Raw genomic sequence first — 16,110 nt, forward strand, 5'->3', positions numbered from 1 at the left:
AGGATGCTTAAGAGTGGTTAGGAAAGGCGTGATGATAAACAGTCTGATGGGCATCCGGTGGGTAACATGTCCAGGTTCTGGCTGTGTCCAAAGACCAATGCTTTTTACTAAACCACCCTAGTGGAAGTCCATATTGAGCTGTGACACACTAAATTCCGCCCTGTATCATCACTGTCTTGTTCTGTAGGTATGACCAACACTTGCTCTTACTAGATTTGTTTAGAATGTTTTATTTAGCTGTATTGGAACAAATTTTATTGAAATACTCTGTTTGCCAAATCCCTGAGATTACCCTGTTACTGCTCTACTCTTAAAGTACTGCCAGTCTTTGTTATTAGAACTCATCTTAAGGCTTAAAATTGAAACGTTTTTGTAACTTTTTTGTTATTTGTCCAGCAATTAAGTAAAATCCCAGTAGATGAGGGGACAGGGTTCCATATTCCTAGATAAGTGCAAATAACACTGCTTTCTTACTGAATGAATTCTGCCCTTTTTTTCATATGGAAACAAAAATGTTAGTATCCAAGTCTTTTTTCTTAAATAAAAAAATGTTTCTATCTCTGTTTTAATGATTGCAACAGAACTGTCTGATCTGTTACCAAAAGTTTTCTTTGAGTAGCAACTATTATTAATATTAAACAAAAACATGGGCTGCAGAGGCGTAAATGTAACTCAAATGTTGAGTTTAGGTTCAGTTTACCTGTACAAAGAAATCTTTTTCACTAGGTGAATTCTCTGAATGCTGAGCTCTGAAAATTGATACATTTTTCTTTTTACAGCTGAGAAAATACACTTTGCTTTATAAAAGTGTTAAAGACTTTTCTTTTGCTGATATGGTAAAATATGAAATATTCATGTATTTTGACAGAAAGAAGAAAAACCAGTACAAGACAGAAAAGCTCCAAATAAACAAGACGTGTTTCTCTTAGATTTAGATGATTGTAAGTATCTTGATTAAAGCCTTATTTTTCCCATGGCATAAATTCAATTCAGTTAATTCAATGAATTTTAAATGCCTGAAACATTGATTCTCTTCATTTATTATACCAGCTTCCTGACCCAAAAAAAAATTGCTTTATCAACTTATTTTTAAGCATAAGTATTACAATACATGATTTTGTTTGTTTTAGAACTGAGAAATAGTTTCAAAATTTACAATGTATTGGTATATAAAACATTTATTTTGATAGTTTTTGTATGTCTGAACTTGTTTTCTGCTAAAGTGGGCTTTTTTTCACAGGTGCCAATGGCTGTTACTTGTACAACATCTGTGCAACCTATGAACCAATTGTGGTACTCTCATAAGATACTAAAATTCACAGTTTTGAAGAACAGATTAAAATGTAATCTAGGAAGGGTACGGTAGAGCTGGTAGTGTTTTTTGGCTGTGCTTTGTAGTGCTGTTCTTCAAGTTTGCTTCTATAGGTGCAACACACATTAGAAGTCCATTAATATATACTTTGCAGAAAACTTATAAATGAGAATGTCCTGCATAGTATGGTTCAGGCAGAAGGATATAATAGAGGAAAAATAGGAAAGGAGGACAAAATACTTTAATGTAAATAACATGTGGTATGTACATATATCAGTTTTATTTATATTTTCTTTGTTTATTTTGAGTATTGGGGCTATACATCTGCAAAAATAATATTCTGCTATTAAGAAACATATATGCAAAGATAAAATAATTAGATCAAGGCATAAAACCTTTTTAAACTTAATGAAAATAGCTCATTGTCCTTCCCAGTATTTTAAAGTTTTTTTTAAAATTAAGTGTCAATTGCCTTTTTACTTCTAGTCTGTCCTGTGACAACTCCTGTGGCAGTTCCTACAGCAGCTGTTTTGTCCCCAAGTCTAGCAGCAGACCTAGAGGGATTAAGTCTGTCAAGTTCATCAGTCATTGATGTGAGTAGTCTTCAAAAAGTGGGGTAAAGTGTGTGGGGGAGTGTGTCTTAATTTAAGCATTTCATATGTTTTTGACGCAGTCATTGAAGTGATTTTTTTAAAAGTACTTTTACATATAAAGGTCTTGTATGAAATTCTGGTTTACAGGCAAGTATGGCAGCTTTATTTGATCTGTAATAATTACATTCTGAAATACGGAGAATGAAGAAAGTATGAATATTGCATGTCTGAGAAGAATGCCTTCAAGGATTTTTAACCTTCTCTTTCCATCTGTGTTTTTCTCTGCCTCAGGGAAACTTTAATTCATAAATTAAATATCCACACTATACAAATCTTTCCAATCATTTAGTTGCTACACTATCAAAAATAAACTACAAGAAAATTACATACCTATTAATCTTCAGCCTCTTTATTTACCATACATGCCTCCAATTATGACATTTGGCTACTTGGAAGTAATTTTTCATGAGTATACAAAGCATAGCCCGAGGGTGCAAACAAAAAGGGTATAGATTTACAATCAGTGGTGTATCAGTATGTGTCATGATTCATTCTGTTAGTCCTTTCTGCTTTGTAGCACTTTCCATTAGGGAATCTCAAAACTATAGGTATAATTAAGGTTAGCAAAGTCATGGAGGTAGAGGGCATTCCTTTATTGGGGGAAAGGATAGTAGTTTGTGTTCTTTGTTTTTTCTTTTTTTTTTTAAGTCATTCTGTATGTCCAATTCAAATGTGCAATTTAGTAAAGAATTGCAGCGGTACAACACAGGATTCTTATTCTTGTGAAAGTGGATAGGAGCAACCAGAAAAAATACCAGAGGCATAGGCATTTTTTAGCCTAGCCTCGTTCCTAATGAGGCTGGTATATAGAACCAACACTGCAGCTTTAATAATTGCTGGTAAATTAGTTTGTGCTGGCTTTGGGAGCAATATGTTTGCAGAATCAATTGCTTCTTACATAAAGAAGGTGCATGAATGATTTTGCTGAAGAAATAAAAGATCTTAGCTGGTGATTCAGTTTCACGTTTACAGGCTTTAAAATTTGGTGTTGAAAAGGTAGACTTTCAGATAATTTGTTGAATATTAGCCTTACCTAAGAAAATTGTGATGTAATTTGAATTTAAAGTAGAGCAGTAACAACCTGTGGTCATGCAGTCACTTTACCTGATGTGTAGTCGTTTACCTGTCACACATTCTGAAAATGCCAGAAATTCTATTCCATGTTAATTTGCAGTGCAGTATGCAGCGTTAGGTTGCAAGCCTGAGTTTGACTACAACTATGTTGTTATTCCCGTGATTGCAATCCCACAATTGCTTCTTTGCCATCCTTTATGGCTTTGACAGCTCAAAACACAGGCAATCATCTTTTCCTGGCTCTGGGTTAGCTTAAGAATGACTGGTGGCTTTGCTTTACTTCAGAATTACCATCTTTGAGGGTAAGTTAAAGATACCAATCAGTAATGTCGGATGCTTGAGAACACCCCCTGTTTGCCAGTGTCTTTAGTCCTTTCATCATCTACAGTACATGAACAGATGTTCCACTCGGACATTCATGCTTGCCTTCCTCATGATTGCCACTATTGGCTTGCTAAATTACTTCTCCCCATTCTTCAGGAGGTAGCTGCAATGAAATAGAGGTGTTAGAGAGAAAGAACTAGAAGGTGTAGTCTAAACAGTGGAAGAAGTTCTGCATGAAAGGGTTGATTCTGCAAAATGCCTCCCTCTTGGTACTGCTGAGTTCCTGGTTAAACATGTAACCAGCAAAGAAGCTGGAACATTTCCTCATACTCCCTGCTCTGGAAACAACCCAAATCACGTAAGAACTCATTGTTGCTCCCTGAATAGTGATTACGTGTTTTGGGATATATTCTGTTTCCAGATCTAAGCTCAACTCTCGTTGCCATTGATAATAGTTGCAGATGTACATGAGGTCCTTTGCTGAGTTTTGTGCACCAGGAAGCGACACAAATTAAACACTGAGGTTAAAAACTGTTCCTTCAGATTATATCCTTATATTGTAAAAAGTCTTGCATGCAAGTAGTTAAATGACTCTTGTCACATATTGTTCAGTACCATCAAGTAATTTTCTAAAAATGAAAATACAAAAACATCTTTTAAGACTGTATGTGGGAATGTCCCTCTTAAAATAGTATTTTGAATTTAATCTGTGATGACTAATTCTAAAAATAAGGAGGATAGTTGTCATACTTCAGAAAACTTTTTCTTCCTTCAATGGGAGAGAAAATGAATTTAACTGTAGGGCACATGCCAAACTAACAGTGAGAAATTAATTTATTACTAGCCAATGGAGAGCAGGGAGTAAAAATAGATAAGTACAGTATATGACCCTAATATCAAAGAAATGTAGCAGCCACTTATCTTGGAATATGTCAGGCAGTCTATTATTCAAATCATTCAGCACTGTAATTGGATACAGCATTTAGAAAACTTATAACTCCAAATTCATAGCTGCTGAACATTATAGAAAGCATAAATACAAAAATGGTTTTACAGTAATGGTATGGGTCTCCTTAAACCTACAAAACCAAAATATCCTTGAATAGAAACTACAGTGCACAACCTGATGCTTTGTCCTGTGGCTCATTTGTTTTTATGATTCATGTTTACATACAGCACATTTCCTCCTCATATAAATGCACACAGGCGTATTATAGTTTGTTCCAGGAAAAACAAAATTCTCTGGTAATTTATGTATAACTTCCTTCCAACTGGATGAAAGACATAGCAGATCCTTGTGCGTGTTTCTGCCCTGGTACATGTAGTCCATCTTCAGGTGGCTCAACTCAACTGGGCAACTGAGGTAGCCACAGGCTACTATGGGGCTTTCCGGGGTGTGCACGCGGGAGAAGTCAGACCTAAGTCCTCGGGGAAGCAATGCATTTGGAGTCGATTGAGTTTTAGATGGATACATTTGTGGGCTTGAAAGATACTTGAAGATACAGCGCCAATAAAAATAGGAGGTGAGAGAAAGCTGCAAGCTGTCAGTGTAAAGTTGTTATCTGAAAACACTGGAAATGAGTGTTGTCCCCTAAAGGGAGGTTATAAAGGGAGAGAAGAGGGAATTGAAAGCAAAACTCATTCATGACATAAGGACACGGAGGGTTATAACCTGCTGCAGGAAATAATATTTTGAGCAGGAACAGTGAGAGGAGGAAGAGGAGACCTATGGTATCGGAAAGAAACCAAAGACGAGAGTGATCGTCTGTTCTTACCCATCACACAGCTCATGAGAAAAAAAGCCAAACCACCTATTCTCTTCTCATTAGGAATTCAAATTTTAAAAATGTGCAAGCAACTGCTCTCCTAAATATGTAGACCCCTGCGTATGCTGCACATGATAATTAACTGATAAAAATGACACATTAATTTTAAAAATGGAATCAGTGAGAAGGAAGTACTGCTTTGGTAGCAAGAGATTTGTTCTGATGCAGAACAGTGTTAGTGCAAGGGAGAACTGACAGCTGGATGTGAGTTCTGACGGTAGCAGCAGCTGGATGGGGCAAAAAGTGTCTGGAAGTATGGGCTGAGTTGAGTAGGATTTGAGGGGAGAAGATTATTTCCCCAGCCCCAAATAGAGGATAATTTGGGAAAAAATGTCAAGGGTGAGTAAGAAGTTCATGATAAAAGCATGTAGCAAAAGAGGGGTAAACTTTTACTGTAGTGAGAAGGTACTTATAAAAATACTTGATGCAACAATTTAGTGTTGCCGTTAATTATTGTGCACTTGTAGTTATGATATAATTGTAGAAGTGGTACCATTGTACTTACTAAGGTTTTATTCAGCATGTTCAGTATATTTTCTTGATAGCAGTCATTATCAATGATATGTTTTTATTGTTTCCTACTACTCAGGGTTCCACAGAAACTGTTTAGGAACGGGGGAGTAAATCATCTTGTTTTCTCTCTCATGTCTTCTACAGAACTTTTGGCTGAGATGCACTTTGAGAACTTTAGAGTGGTGATGCGTAGAGCAGAAATAATAGCTTTTGACAAAAGTCAAGGTCAAGCTGCAGACCTGTCAAACCAGGTGATAAATACATTTAATTTCAAATTGAGCACACTTATGAAATTCCTTGAGAAACCGTAAACATGAACACCCTCAATATTCAACTAGAGATATTTTCAGAATAGGAGAACACCTTAAATGGTGCTTTAATTTCTGAGTTGTTGAGGTAGTCTTTACAGGGGAAAACTTTCTTACCATTTAGGTTGCTTTGTCCATTTAGGCTGTTTCTAATTCCACTATAGCAAGTGTTAAGACTGACTCTGAAGTATATTCTTTTCCAGTGTAAAGCATCTCTTCTTAGAAGTACTGGGAACACAGGGATTGCAATAATGGATTGTATCATGGTACTAGTCTGGTATGCAGCTTGTGGGAAAGGTTAGCATGAGATGCTTAAGAATTTGCAAAATCCTACAGTAGAGGAATGAATAGTAGTTCTTCCAAATAATTACTGGCGTGTACTCAACTTCATGAGTTTTATTTTTTGAGAGCTTTGTTAGCAGTAATTATTCTATAACTAGGTACGTTTATCATTCATATAAGCTGTGGTCTGATTTCCTACCTCAGGAATGGCTGTATCAGAAGAAACATTAACTTATTAACATCATGAAAGAGACGTAGTGCAATCAGTTGTGATAGCAGCAGGCTGTGTGTGATGGTTCGACTAGTTTCTTGGTACTCTTCTGCCCTGTGTTCTCAGAGAGATTTTGATCAGCAATCATTGTTTTTTAAGTAACTAGTTTTATATTTCTGTAAGTATATCCAGTCCCTCTTCGGAAGCTTCTACAATTTTTTTATTCACACAAAAGGTGTTTCTTTTAAACTGGTTTTCAGTGTTAGCCACGTCTTCTCTTTTATCAGAAGTTTTTGTGGTTTTGTGTTAGGATAACACAGGCTTATGGTATCCTTGATATCATTTTATTGCTTTTTATAGTTTAGCATTTGCACTCTTGTTTTTCAGCTTCCTATAAGAAATGGCTTATCCTTTTGGTGTCTCATCACAGGAGAGCTTTTTTCTATGCATTAAGTGCTTTCATTATACTTCTTCTGAAGTCCACCTTTTTATATAAAGATTGAAATTGTGAAGCTTTGTTCACAAGGGAGTTGAAGGGGAAAGTGTGCCACAAGGTAGTCTACATGTATTCTATCCCTGTGCATGCTTTTAACTTGTTTGCCTTTTTCACCACACTTATACACTGAGCAGAGACGTTTTTGGAGTTTTCTCTCCAGCTTCATTTCTTTAGTTGATGCTTTTTCTATGTGGAGCAGTTTAAAGTATCTGTGTTGTCTCCATTTTCCCCGACTCTGTGCTCTACAAGATTTGAAACCACTTTTTACAAATATCATATGTTAGTAGGGTGCCTGGGAAAGTTTGTACGTATGAAGCAAGTGAAAAGGCGTAGTCTTGAATTTAAGAGTTAAAAAGCAACTTTCTCTTAGTGTCGCCCAAAATTCAGCTATGCAGCTTATTAGGTGTGACTTATGCATGTGGCAATGTGGCGTGGTCCAGTGGATACAGCACTGGGTGTTACATATGGAAAATTAGTTCTATTTTTGGCTTACTACTTGCTGTGTGATCTGGAGGGAGTAACTTAATCTTTTAGTTTTCCATCTGAAAAATGAGGATAATGATGCTTACTCACCTTGGGAAAGCACTTGGAGATCTACAAATGAATGTAGCTGCTCATCAGCAGATATTAACCGTTGCTAAGACAGATGAAGGAATGAAACAAAGACCTCCTGCATACTTAATTTTCTGTGTTTATATAAATTTGCTGTATAAGAGGGTGTTCTTAAATTGGCAGCATAATATATGTGTTACATCAAATATTTGAAAGTTGTAATGTCCTTTCAGAAATTGCTTCCGCATACTTTTAAACATGATAGCTTAAAAAAAACCTGCTATGACACTGTTTTTTAAGGTGTCATTTCACCTTTATTCTTTAATTAGAAATTCATTTATCAATATTTGTGATGTTTATTAGTGATGAAGCCTTAAAAATATCCATCTTGTGTGTTTTAAATGCACTAATACTTAACAAGTTCTACACTTAAGGATTAAGAACCTTCAACTTCTTTTCTTTTAAATAAATCAGATAATTTAATTTGGAAGTTCAAAAATGATCTTTCTTCTGCATCAGAAACAAGTTTCTGATACAAGAGACTGGCCCAAATAATAGTATGCCCAGTCTGAGAGATACATTGTTTTGTTACTATGTATAATCTCATTGATAAGGTTGATTCCCCAGATCAGGTCTTTTATTTATGGTGTTATATATAATATATACCTTATATGAATTATATACAATGTATAATTATATCAATATAATGTATAATTAGTTAGCAACTTGTATATGAATTGTATTCTGTGTAACCAGGACTTTGATTAACAGTAATGTTCCAAATGCAGTGCTGTTTTGCTTGTTATTATCTTGGAATGAGATACAAACAATATTCAAATATTGTACTTAAAAATAGAAGTGGTAAAATTGCAAAGTAAAATGCAACTACAATATTAAAATCCTATTTATAAAATAGAAATTAAATTGGGAGGAGCATTATTGCAAAATAAAAAAAAAAAGAAGCTCCTTTTGATAAGTTACTCTTGAGGAGACCCTTTTTTTTTTTTTTTGTCCTTCTGTTAAAAGTCAGTATTATCCTTAAAACTAATCCAACTTTTTTGAGAATTAAAAGCTTAGATCTATGAGAGAATTTAAAGTAATGCTTCTTTTTCTCCTTTTTCTTTCCAACATGAAAAATACATATATTATGCTCCTTAAAATAGGACTGCTGTAAACAGAGTTGGTTCTAGGTGTTTAAAACAAGCATGTGTGATGCATGATGATGATTCCATAAGTTATTCTTTAAATATGTAGTGTGGTAATGTGTGTAAAACAGAGTGTGTCTCTTGGTGTGTTATGCTATATAACTCAGACAGAAGAGAGAGGTAACCTAAGCTGTATTTTTGTTTTATTTTGTGAATAAAACCTAGCTCTTAAAAATTTCAACCACATCTTTCTAAGGTAACATTTACCTCCTCACATCTTTAGCATCTATCAGACATGACATGGGACATATTCATTGACCCTAAAAATTTTCATCAGTCTCATGCACGGGAAGGGGGCAGCCCCAGCCAGACAAGAGGCTCATTTCAATTTTAACAGCTGTAATTAAAGGTTAATTCACTGAGTCAGGATTAACGAGGAAAGTACAAATGATAGGCAAGCAGCTGCCTTTATAATACAGGATTAGAACAATGCAATTACAATAAGAATTAGAAAAAATCAACTTCCTGAAAAGGTTCTGTAATGAATGAACTGCATTTCTCTGTTCTTAATTGTGGTACTTAAACATGAAGTCTCTGTGCAGCACAGTTGTGGCTTTTTGTTGTTGTAATAACACTTGATCAACAGTGTGTCTAATAAGATAGTATGCCAGCCACAATGACAGCAACTGTTATATTGATAAATTTAATACTGTGCTGTACTGAAAACCTTCAGGCTTACTTTTATATTACAGCTATATGTGCTAGCCACATAGATGACTGCTTCAAACTTTGTGATTAAAGATTTATTTCAATTACTCTTTTACAGTTGCTTATTTTAGACAGTTTCTTTAAGCAACCTTAAAATTACATTGAATTTTTAGAAAACACTGACTTAAAAGTTTCCCTTTACATTATCCCCACTCATTTTAGGTGATATTCTTAACAACTGAAAAACAATTTTAGTTTATAAATCAGTGTATATCAGATACACTCTGACTTTAAGAGTTTAACATTTTAACCTATTATAACTGTATGTGTGTTGCAGTTGCGTAAGTTGGTATAATTAATGTTTTCACACAGTCCCATTTTGTGCAGTGCCAAGTACATGGGTAGTACATGTATAAATGTAAGAATACATTGTGAAGTTCTGATCACCTCTTCTTAGGAGTTTCCTTTAATATTTCTGACTCGTAAGTAAAGATATCAAATAGAAACAGCTTTGCAATAAGGGGAAGCCAGGTAGCTTTCTAAATTGAAGCATTAGACTACTGTAATTTCTTAACTTTGAAGTAGTGAATAATTGTGGCCAAAAAAAAGTCTTCAAAATTATCTCTCTATGCTAACAAGGAGTCTGGAATTTCTCAGGCTCTCCAGTACTCAATTGCTAGGTTTAAAGTCCTTTCACTTCTGTATTCTTTTAACTTCAATGATTCAACTTCTGTAATAGTCTATGTAAAAATTTCTGTTTACTGCCTATCTAAAACTTCAGAACTATGTGCAACCATATGTGCTTGAATTTTCAAAAGCTAGTATTTCACAAAGGCAATCAGGAGACTACTCTGAAAACTGAGGCTCCATGAAGGAACTATGCATTTTTATCAGTCACTTTAGAGTTGTGCTGAAATATCATCTGGATGCCGGAATACAGCTGAGAATTGGTACTTTAAAACTAAAAATCCAGCAATATTTTCTTGGAAATTAATAGTTATATGTAAATATTTGAAAGTTATGTGGTTTATGTTACACAAAGCTGTAAGCACAGTACCTTTAGATAATAAATGGTAATATTAATATGGGGTTGCTTTCTAAAACTTATTAATGTGTTTTATCTAATAGCAGTTGAGTCATGTTTTACGTCTGTACTGCAGGTAAAAAGTATATAGTGTAACACTGGTATTTAGATTATTCTGGGTATTGTTTGGCTAAAAAGCTGGGCCAGCATGCATTTCTAACAATATTTTGACATTAAAAGCTCCAAGAAAGCTCTTTTTGGTGAGGGCAGTTGATAACTTTTCATTCATAATTAGCTCATAGAGAACCGAGAGACATTTCAGGGAAATTGAACTGTCAGTGGGTAGAAACAAGCATTTGACCTCATCACATTGAGTGGGGCCCATCATAATTTGTTCATTTGGTGCCCATCAGCCCAGCCTCATCTCTCATACGGCACCTCGCTGACCTTCCCTCTCCAATTCCACTCAGTTCAGCTTTAATTATGACTCTGCAGACCCGAAGAAATATTGCAGCTTGCTCTCAAAAACCCTGAACTGCCACTCACCAAAAGATTGGTTTTTAACAGGTAATAAATGCCCAAAGGAAATGGTGCTGTGTCCCACACAGAGTAAAGCAGCTTTTTTATTATTATTTTTGAGTTTTTCCTGCCTTTCAATTGTCACTTTCCCAGTGAAAATTTTATTTCATACACAGAGTAGTATACCAGCTCCAGTATCATAGGAATGGTTTGGGTTTGGCATTTTTAATCATCTTTTTGAGCCTAAAAGAAAGTTTTACTTGATCCGCTAACCCAGAATTGTATTTAAGTAGCCAGGTATTTAAAAACTGCAAATAATAACTAAAAAAAAAAGTGTTTTTTTGTTTTTAAACAGTTGTTGCTGAAAAGCTCCGAAACTTAATCTGAAACCTGGAAACTGGTTTTCTTCTGTGATAAAGCAAGTAACTGACATTCTCTTATGACCGTTGGCAAATTTTACTGAAATGGCGATCATAATGTTAAATGATTTAACTGTGTGACACCTGCAGAGGAGCTGTGGTTTGCCAGCTTGTTGGGGAGTATTATTTAGTAGTTTTGCCAAGTAAACTGTTAAAAAGCGCAAGATACGTGGGAAGAAAATACAAATTGCTGCTAATTTTAAATGAGTACTTCCATCTTAAAAAAAAAAAAAAAATGTTCCCATGAATTTCTGAGCAAATAAAAATATTCAAAACTACAGTACTAGAGAGTGTATCCTTGTGGTGAATGTTAAACTGTCAGCAGGATTTTCAGGTCATTTGACAAAAAGGATACAGGTGCAGTAGCTAGCAGTGAAGGTGACTGCTAGTTTCATCAATCACTTTGCCTTTCTTTAAGTTGATACATAATGGACCCCTTCAATCAGCTTCCTTGTTCTTTGTCAGTTGTTTAGGAAGAAGAAAAAAGAGGGTGGAAGGGCTGGACTTTAAAGTCAAGGTTATAAAATGAATTGTTACTTATTTACACAGGGTAAAGAGGATAAGTCAGTGTGAGAAGGGGCTCTTCATAAAATGTCGAGTTTGTCAATGGGTGATAATATGCAGTTTGAAGCTTCGTGCAGACCTTGAACAGTGACAGTAGTTGTCAAAGCAGTGATTCTGAACAAGAGTTTAAAATTAAGACATTGTTTAGTGACAGAGACACGACATGTGCCAGAAAATGTGCTAATCAGTATTCGCTTTATTTTCAGAGGGTCACAGTAAATGATGATCCTATGACAAAGTTTGTTTAACTGCAAAAGCAGAATTATAATAGAAATAGAATGTGAATTTATACAGCACCTAGAAGGCTGTCGATACTATTTTCTTGGGCAACATATTAACTATTCAACTTCATTACAAACATATACCTAATACATTAATTTTTTAGGGTGCAGCAAGAATTATTATTTCTTTGAAACCTATCTATGCGATAGCTGTTTAACAAGTTATAATATTCCATATTTGTTTGCCCAGTATTATATATAGAACTGATAAAGTAGAAAACTGAGTTCTCTGATGTTAAGACTTCTGCATTTATCATCTGCAGCACTGCATTGTAAGACTATGGGGAGTATTCTGATACTACGCATCAGAGTAGGAAGGAAAATTTTAAGCTTTTAGCTAGGAATTAATAAAAATACAACTTTTCATCTTCTCTGCGTTCAAAGATTCATGCTGTTGTAGCATATATTTTGTAGAAGCTTCCTTCCTTCAGCTATATCTACAGATTGTGCACAGGTTTTTTTACAGGACTGATTATAGTTCGGCGGTTTTGTATTTTTGTACTGAGGAATGACACTCAAAAAACACAGAAGTCCTTTATGTCATTCCATATCTTTATCAGCATGTTTATTGGCATATTCTACTAATCCCAAGTGAAGAAACAGATTTTTTTTTGTTTTTTCACTCAGTATTTATAGAGAATCTGCTGAAAACTCCTTGTTGAAGCTCGCCTTCTCTCTGAGGGGTACAGCTTATAGATTTCAATATGCCGTGATGGTGAGGTCTCAAAGCTCTTCTAAGTATATGAATCACTGCTTGTGAATACAGCTAATTATTTTGCATATAAGGATCTTACAAAGGGCATAAGCTGCTTTTCTTCACCTCTTTTCTTGGTTCATCTGTGCTTAACTGAAGCTTGGATTGCACAGAAAGCAGCACTTCAGAGCAATATAAAGGGAAGCCTAAGATTTCACTGGAAGACACTTTGCTGATCAAGATCAAAATTTGCCCTGTAACTTACTTAGTTCCACATATGTCTAACCATCCTGAGGGTCAGTAAGCCTTGAAATTAAATACTTGACCCTGCTCTGGGGGGGGGGGTTGGACTAGATGATCTCCATGGGTCCCTTCCAACCCTAACCATTCTGTGATTCTGTGAAATAGATGAAAATAGGAGTAAATGCTTTATAACTAACATGATGTCTTGATTTCTGAAACTTTGTCAGTGATGTTGGTTTTTTTAGCTTGGCATATTTGAAAAAGTAAATAACCAAATCTTGGTTGATGCATGTAAGATTCTTGTCACTTTTACATGAATAGTCATCGTCACATGGATTGAAACACCTGATATTCAAATTATGATACTGGGATTTTGTTCCAAAATGTTGAGAATAAGTTAAAACCTCTTTGGGAAAATAAATATTTTGTCACTGAAAGTAAAAGCTATGCATGGGGCTAACTCAACTTGTTGAGAGGTGTTACTGCTGTTAGGGCATATGATTGCTACCACAGACCAGTAGTATGTAGCCATGCGACTTGTAGGCTAGCTGTACAAAATAAGTGAAAGACAAGGACATTGCAGTTGTTAAAGTAAGATGACTTAGAATCTTTTAAATTACGTCAATACAGATGTATTTTAATGCTTTAAAAGTTCTTGCTAATAGTTGCAGAAGATGGGATCCTGTCCATTGCCCCCCCTCCAAACCCATGTTAAGGTAGTTTTTTAAAAAGTTGGTAAGTGATGTGCCACTGTTTTCTCACACCAGCATCATTTAGGAATGTTTTCAGTTCTCTTATGCCATAGACTCTGGAGGATATTGGAGAGACAGATGACTCTTTAAAAGGCTGTTGAACGATGCTGTAATTAAATATAGTAACATCAGAGAGGCAAGTTTTAAAAAGCTCACTTCAGTGGCAGACTTTCACCTTTTTGTTGCGTGCTTTTCTCCTAATGACTTGGTGAACAGTGCATTGACGTATTAAGACTAAAAAAAAGCAGTTCTAGAATCTTCCTGAATTAGTTTTGGTTGCTGTGCAGTTGATGAAAGTTTTCATTTTAAACTTCTGTTCACTTGGACTAGGAAATGTTTCCATTTTTATATGGCTGTGTACAGTGTTGCTTGGTGTTTCTAGTCTGTAGCATCTGTGTTCTTGATTGCAAGGTGCCAGAAGAATTGGGGAAAATACATTTGTAAGAGCTGTAAAATAGACCTTTAATTGTATAGTGGAGTTTAGGAATTCATGGTTGCAATAGGTTTGTGCACAAATTTTTACTGTTATTATTTTGGAATGTTTTTCTGAAAAAACGTACAAAGTCCATTCTACCATTCTTCCATTCTACCATTACAAAGCTACCAGCTTTGCAACAGTAGCAGCATTAGAACATATACTTACAACATCAATAATAGTTGAAATTTAGGATTTAATACATTTGTGTATTAAAAGTTTCTTTAAAATGGATTAAGTTTTAATAAATGGCCATTGTCACAGTCTTCCTGCTGCTACGTTTGTGCTCAGTTGACTAACAATCTTCAGAGGATATAGGCAATAGTAGCAGAAATACTTTATATTGGTTAGTACCAAGGTAGTTTCAAAAGTAGATGAGAAAAAATTACCTACCTAATTTGCCTTCAATCATCAACTGAGGGACTTAAGTATGGCCACAGTCTACTGTGTAGAGCGGCGTGCTTACGTCCAGGATCTGTGTCTATACAGTAGAGCCTTTATTAGAGATATCCATGCGGTAAGGTTCTTCTGTCTGTAGTACGCTGTGCTTGTTGTTGCTTACCTTACTGTGAGCTGTGTGTGGATGGGATTGGGTGGCATTTCTTCTTAATAAGCGTGAAAAGAAGTGTCCTCATGAAGGCTCAGTATGTCATTTGATGCCACGAATTTTGTTTCCGAGTTCCAAAAAAGGGAAGTGTGCTTTTGAATTTAAACAAAGAAACTGAAGGTAACTGGTTATAAATAAAACTGTCTTAATAGACTGTATCAGGTGGGGTTTTTTGCTTTCTTTTTAAGGCCAAAAAGTGAAGCTTAAGGAAAACAAAACATGGAAAAGCTGTATTTTAACAACGGTATCAAGTTAGGTCAACTGTAATTTTTGCAAACGAAGGAATATGGATTTTTTTCAGGTTAAAACATTATATGTAAAATGAAATAAAGCTGGGGAAAAATTGGCACATCAATATCATGTGTAAGAGAGGTATTCTGGTACATGCAGAGATTCTACACCCACATTGAGGAATGCTAATATAGGTGCAGCGGGTTCAGTGCCGATTTCAGATTTTTGTCCTCACAAGTGAGTTGGTGTGCATTAAGTTCATCCTGATAGAAGCCAAAATAACGTGTTGCATTCTTCAACAAAATGTAGTGAGAAAGATTCAAATGTAGTTGCATTAAGCCAGCACAGATGTAATTTACATTTTAGCATTCATAAATATCTTTGCTAGATTTCAAATATAGCATATTATAGGCTGACTTCACTTTGGCTTGTAGGTGATGCTGTGTAGTAAGAGTTTCAGCTTACACACTTACCCTGACACAAGAGGTCCTTTTCTGGGGGAAAGTTTGAACTAGGTGCTTCTACTGGAAGAAACCAATATGCAGGAGTTGTTATAGTATAACCTTAACTGTAAAATTATACATTATAGCCAGCAGGGTTCAGTATGTTTTCATTTTAGAGGTCTCTAGAGTACTGGCTGTTTGCCAAAATCAAAATAATATATTAGAAACCATTTGTAGGAACTTTTTTGAAGTCATTTAGACTCAATGCTAAAATCTGTATTAATCCCTCTCAGCACCATCCGCTATTTCAAATTCATAATTAGGACAGAAGGTGAGGCTGACACCTTATTCTGTTTTTCTAACTCTTGAACTACTTCAGGGAATCCTCAGACGTTGCAGTTAGGTGGTCAGTGGAAGGGCTGAATCACTAAATTGAAGTAAACTACTTGTTTGT

At 35.3% G+C, this 16,110-nt stretch overlaps 1 protein-coding gene across 1 annotated transcript in view; it reads left to right on the forward strand.

Moving 5' to 3' along the window:
• AP3B1 (adaptor-related protein complex 3, beta 1 subunit) overlaps positions 1-16,110 on the forward strand; it is a 151,964-nt gene that overhangs the window by 96,064 nt on the left and 39,790 nt on the right. Inside the window, 2 exon segments of the mRNA XM_009884240.1 lie at positions 869-941; positions 1,799-1,905. Of these exon segments, the coding sequence (XP_009882542.1) occupies positions 869-941; positions 1,799-1,905 (180 nt within the window).

The sequence above is a fragment of the Charadrius vociferus genome, unplaced genomic scaffold, assembly GCF_000708025.1.
Source record: "Charadrius vociferus isolate BGI_N301 unplaced genomic scaffold, ASM70802v2 scaffold183, whole genome shotgun sequence".
Lineage (NCBI taxonomy): Eukaryota > Metazoa > Chordata > Aves > Charadriiformes > Charadriidae > Charadrius > Charadrius vociferus.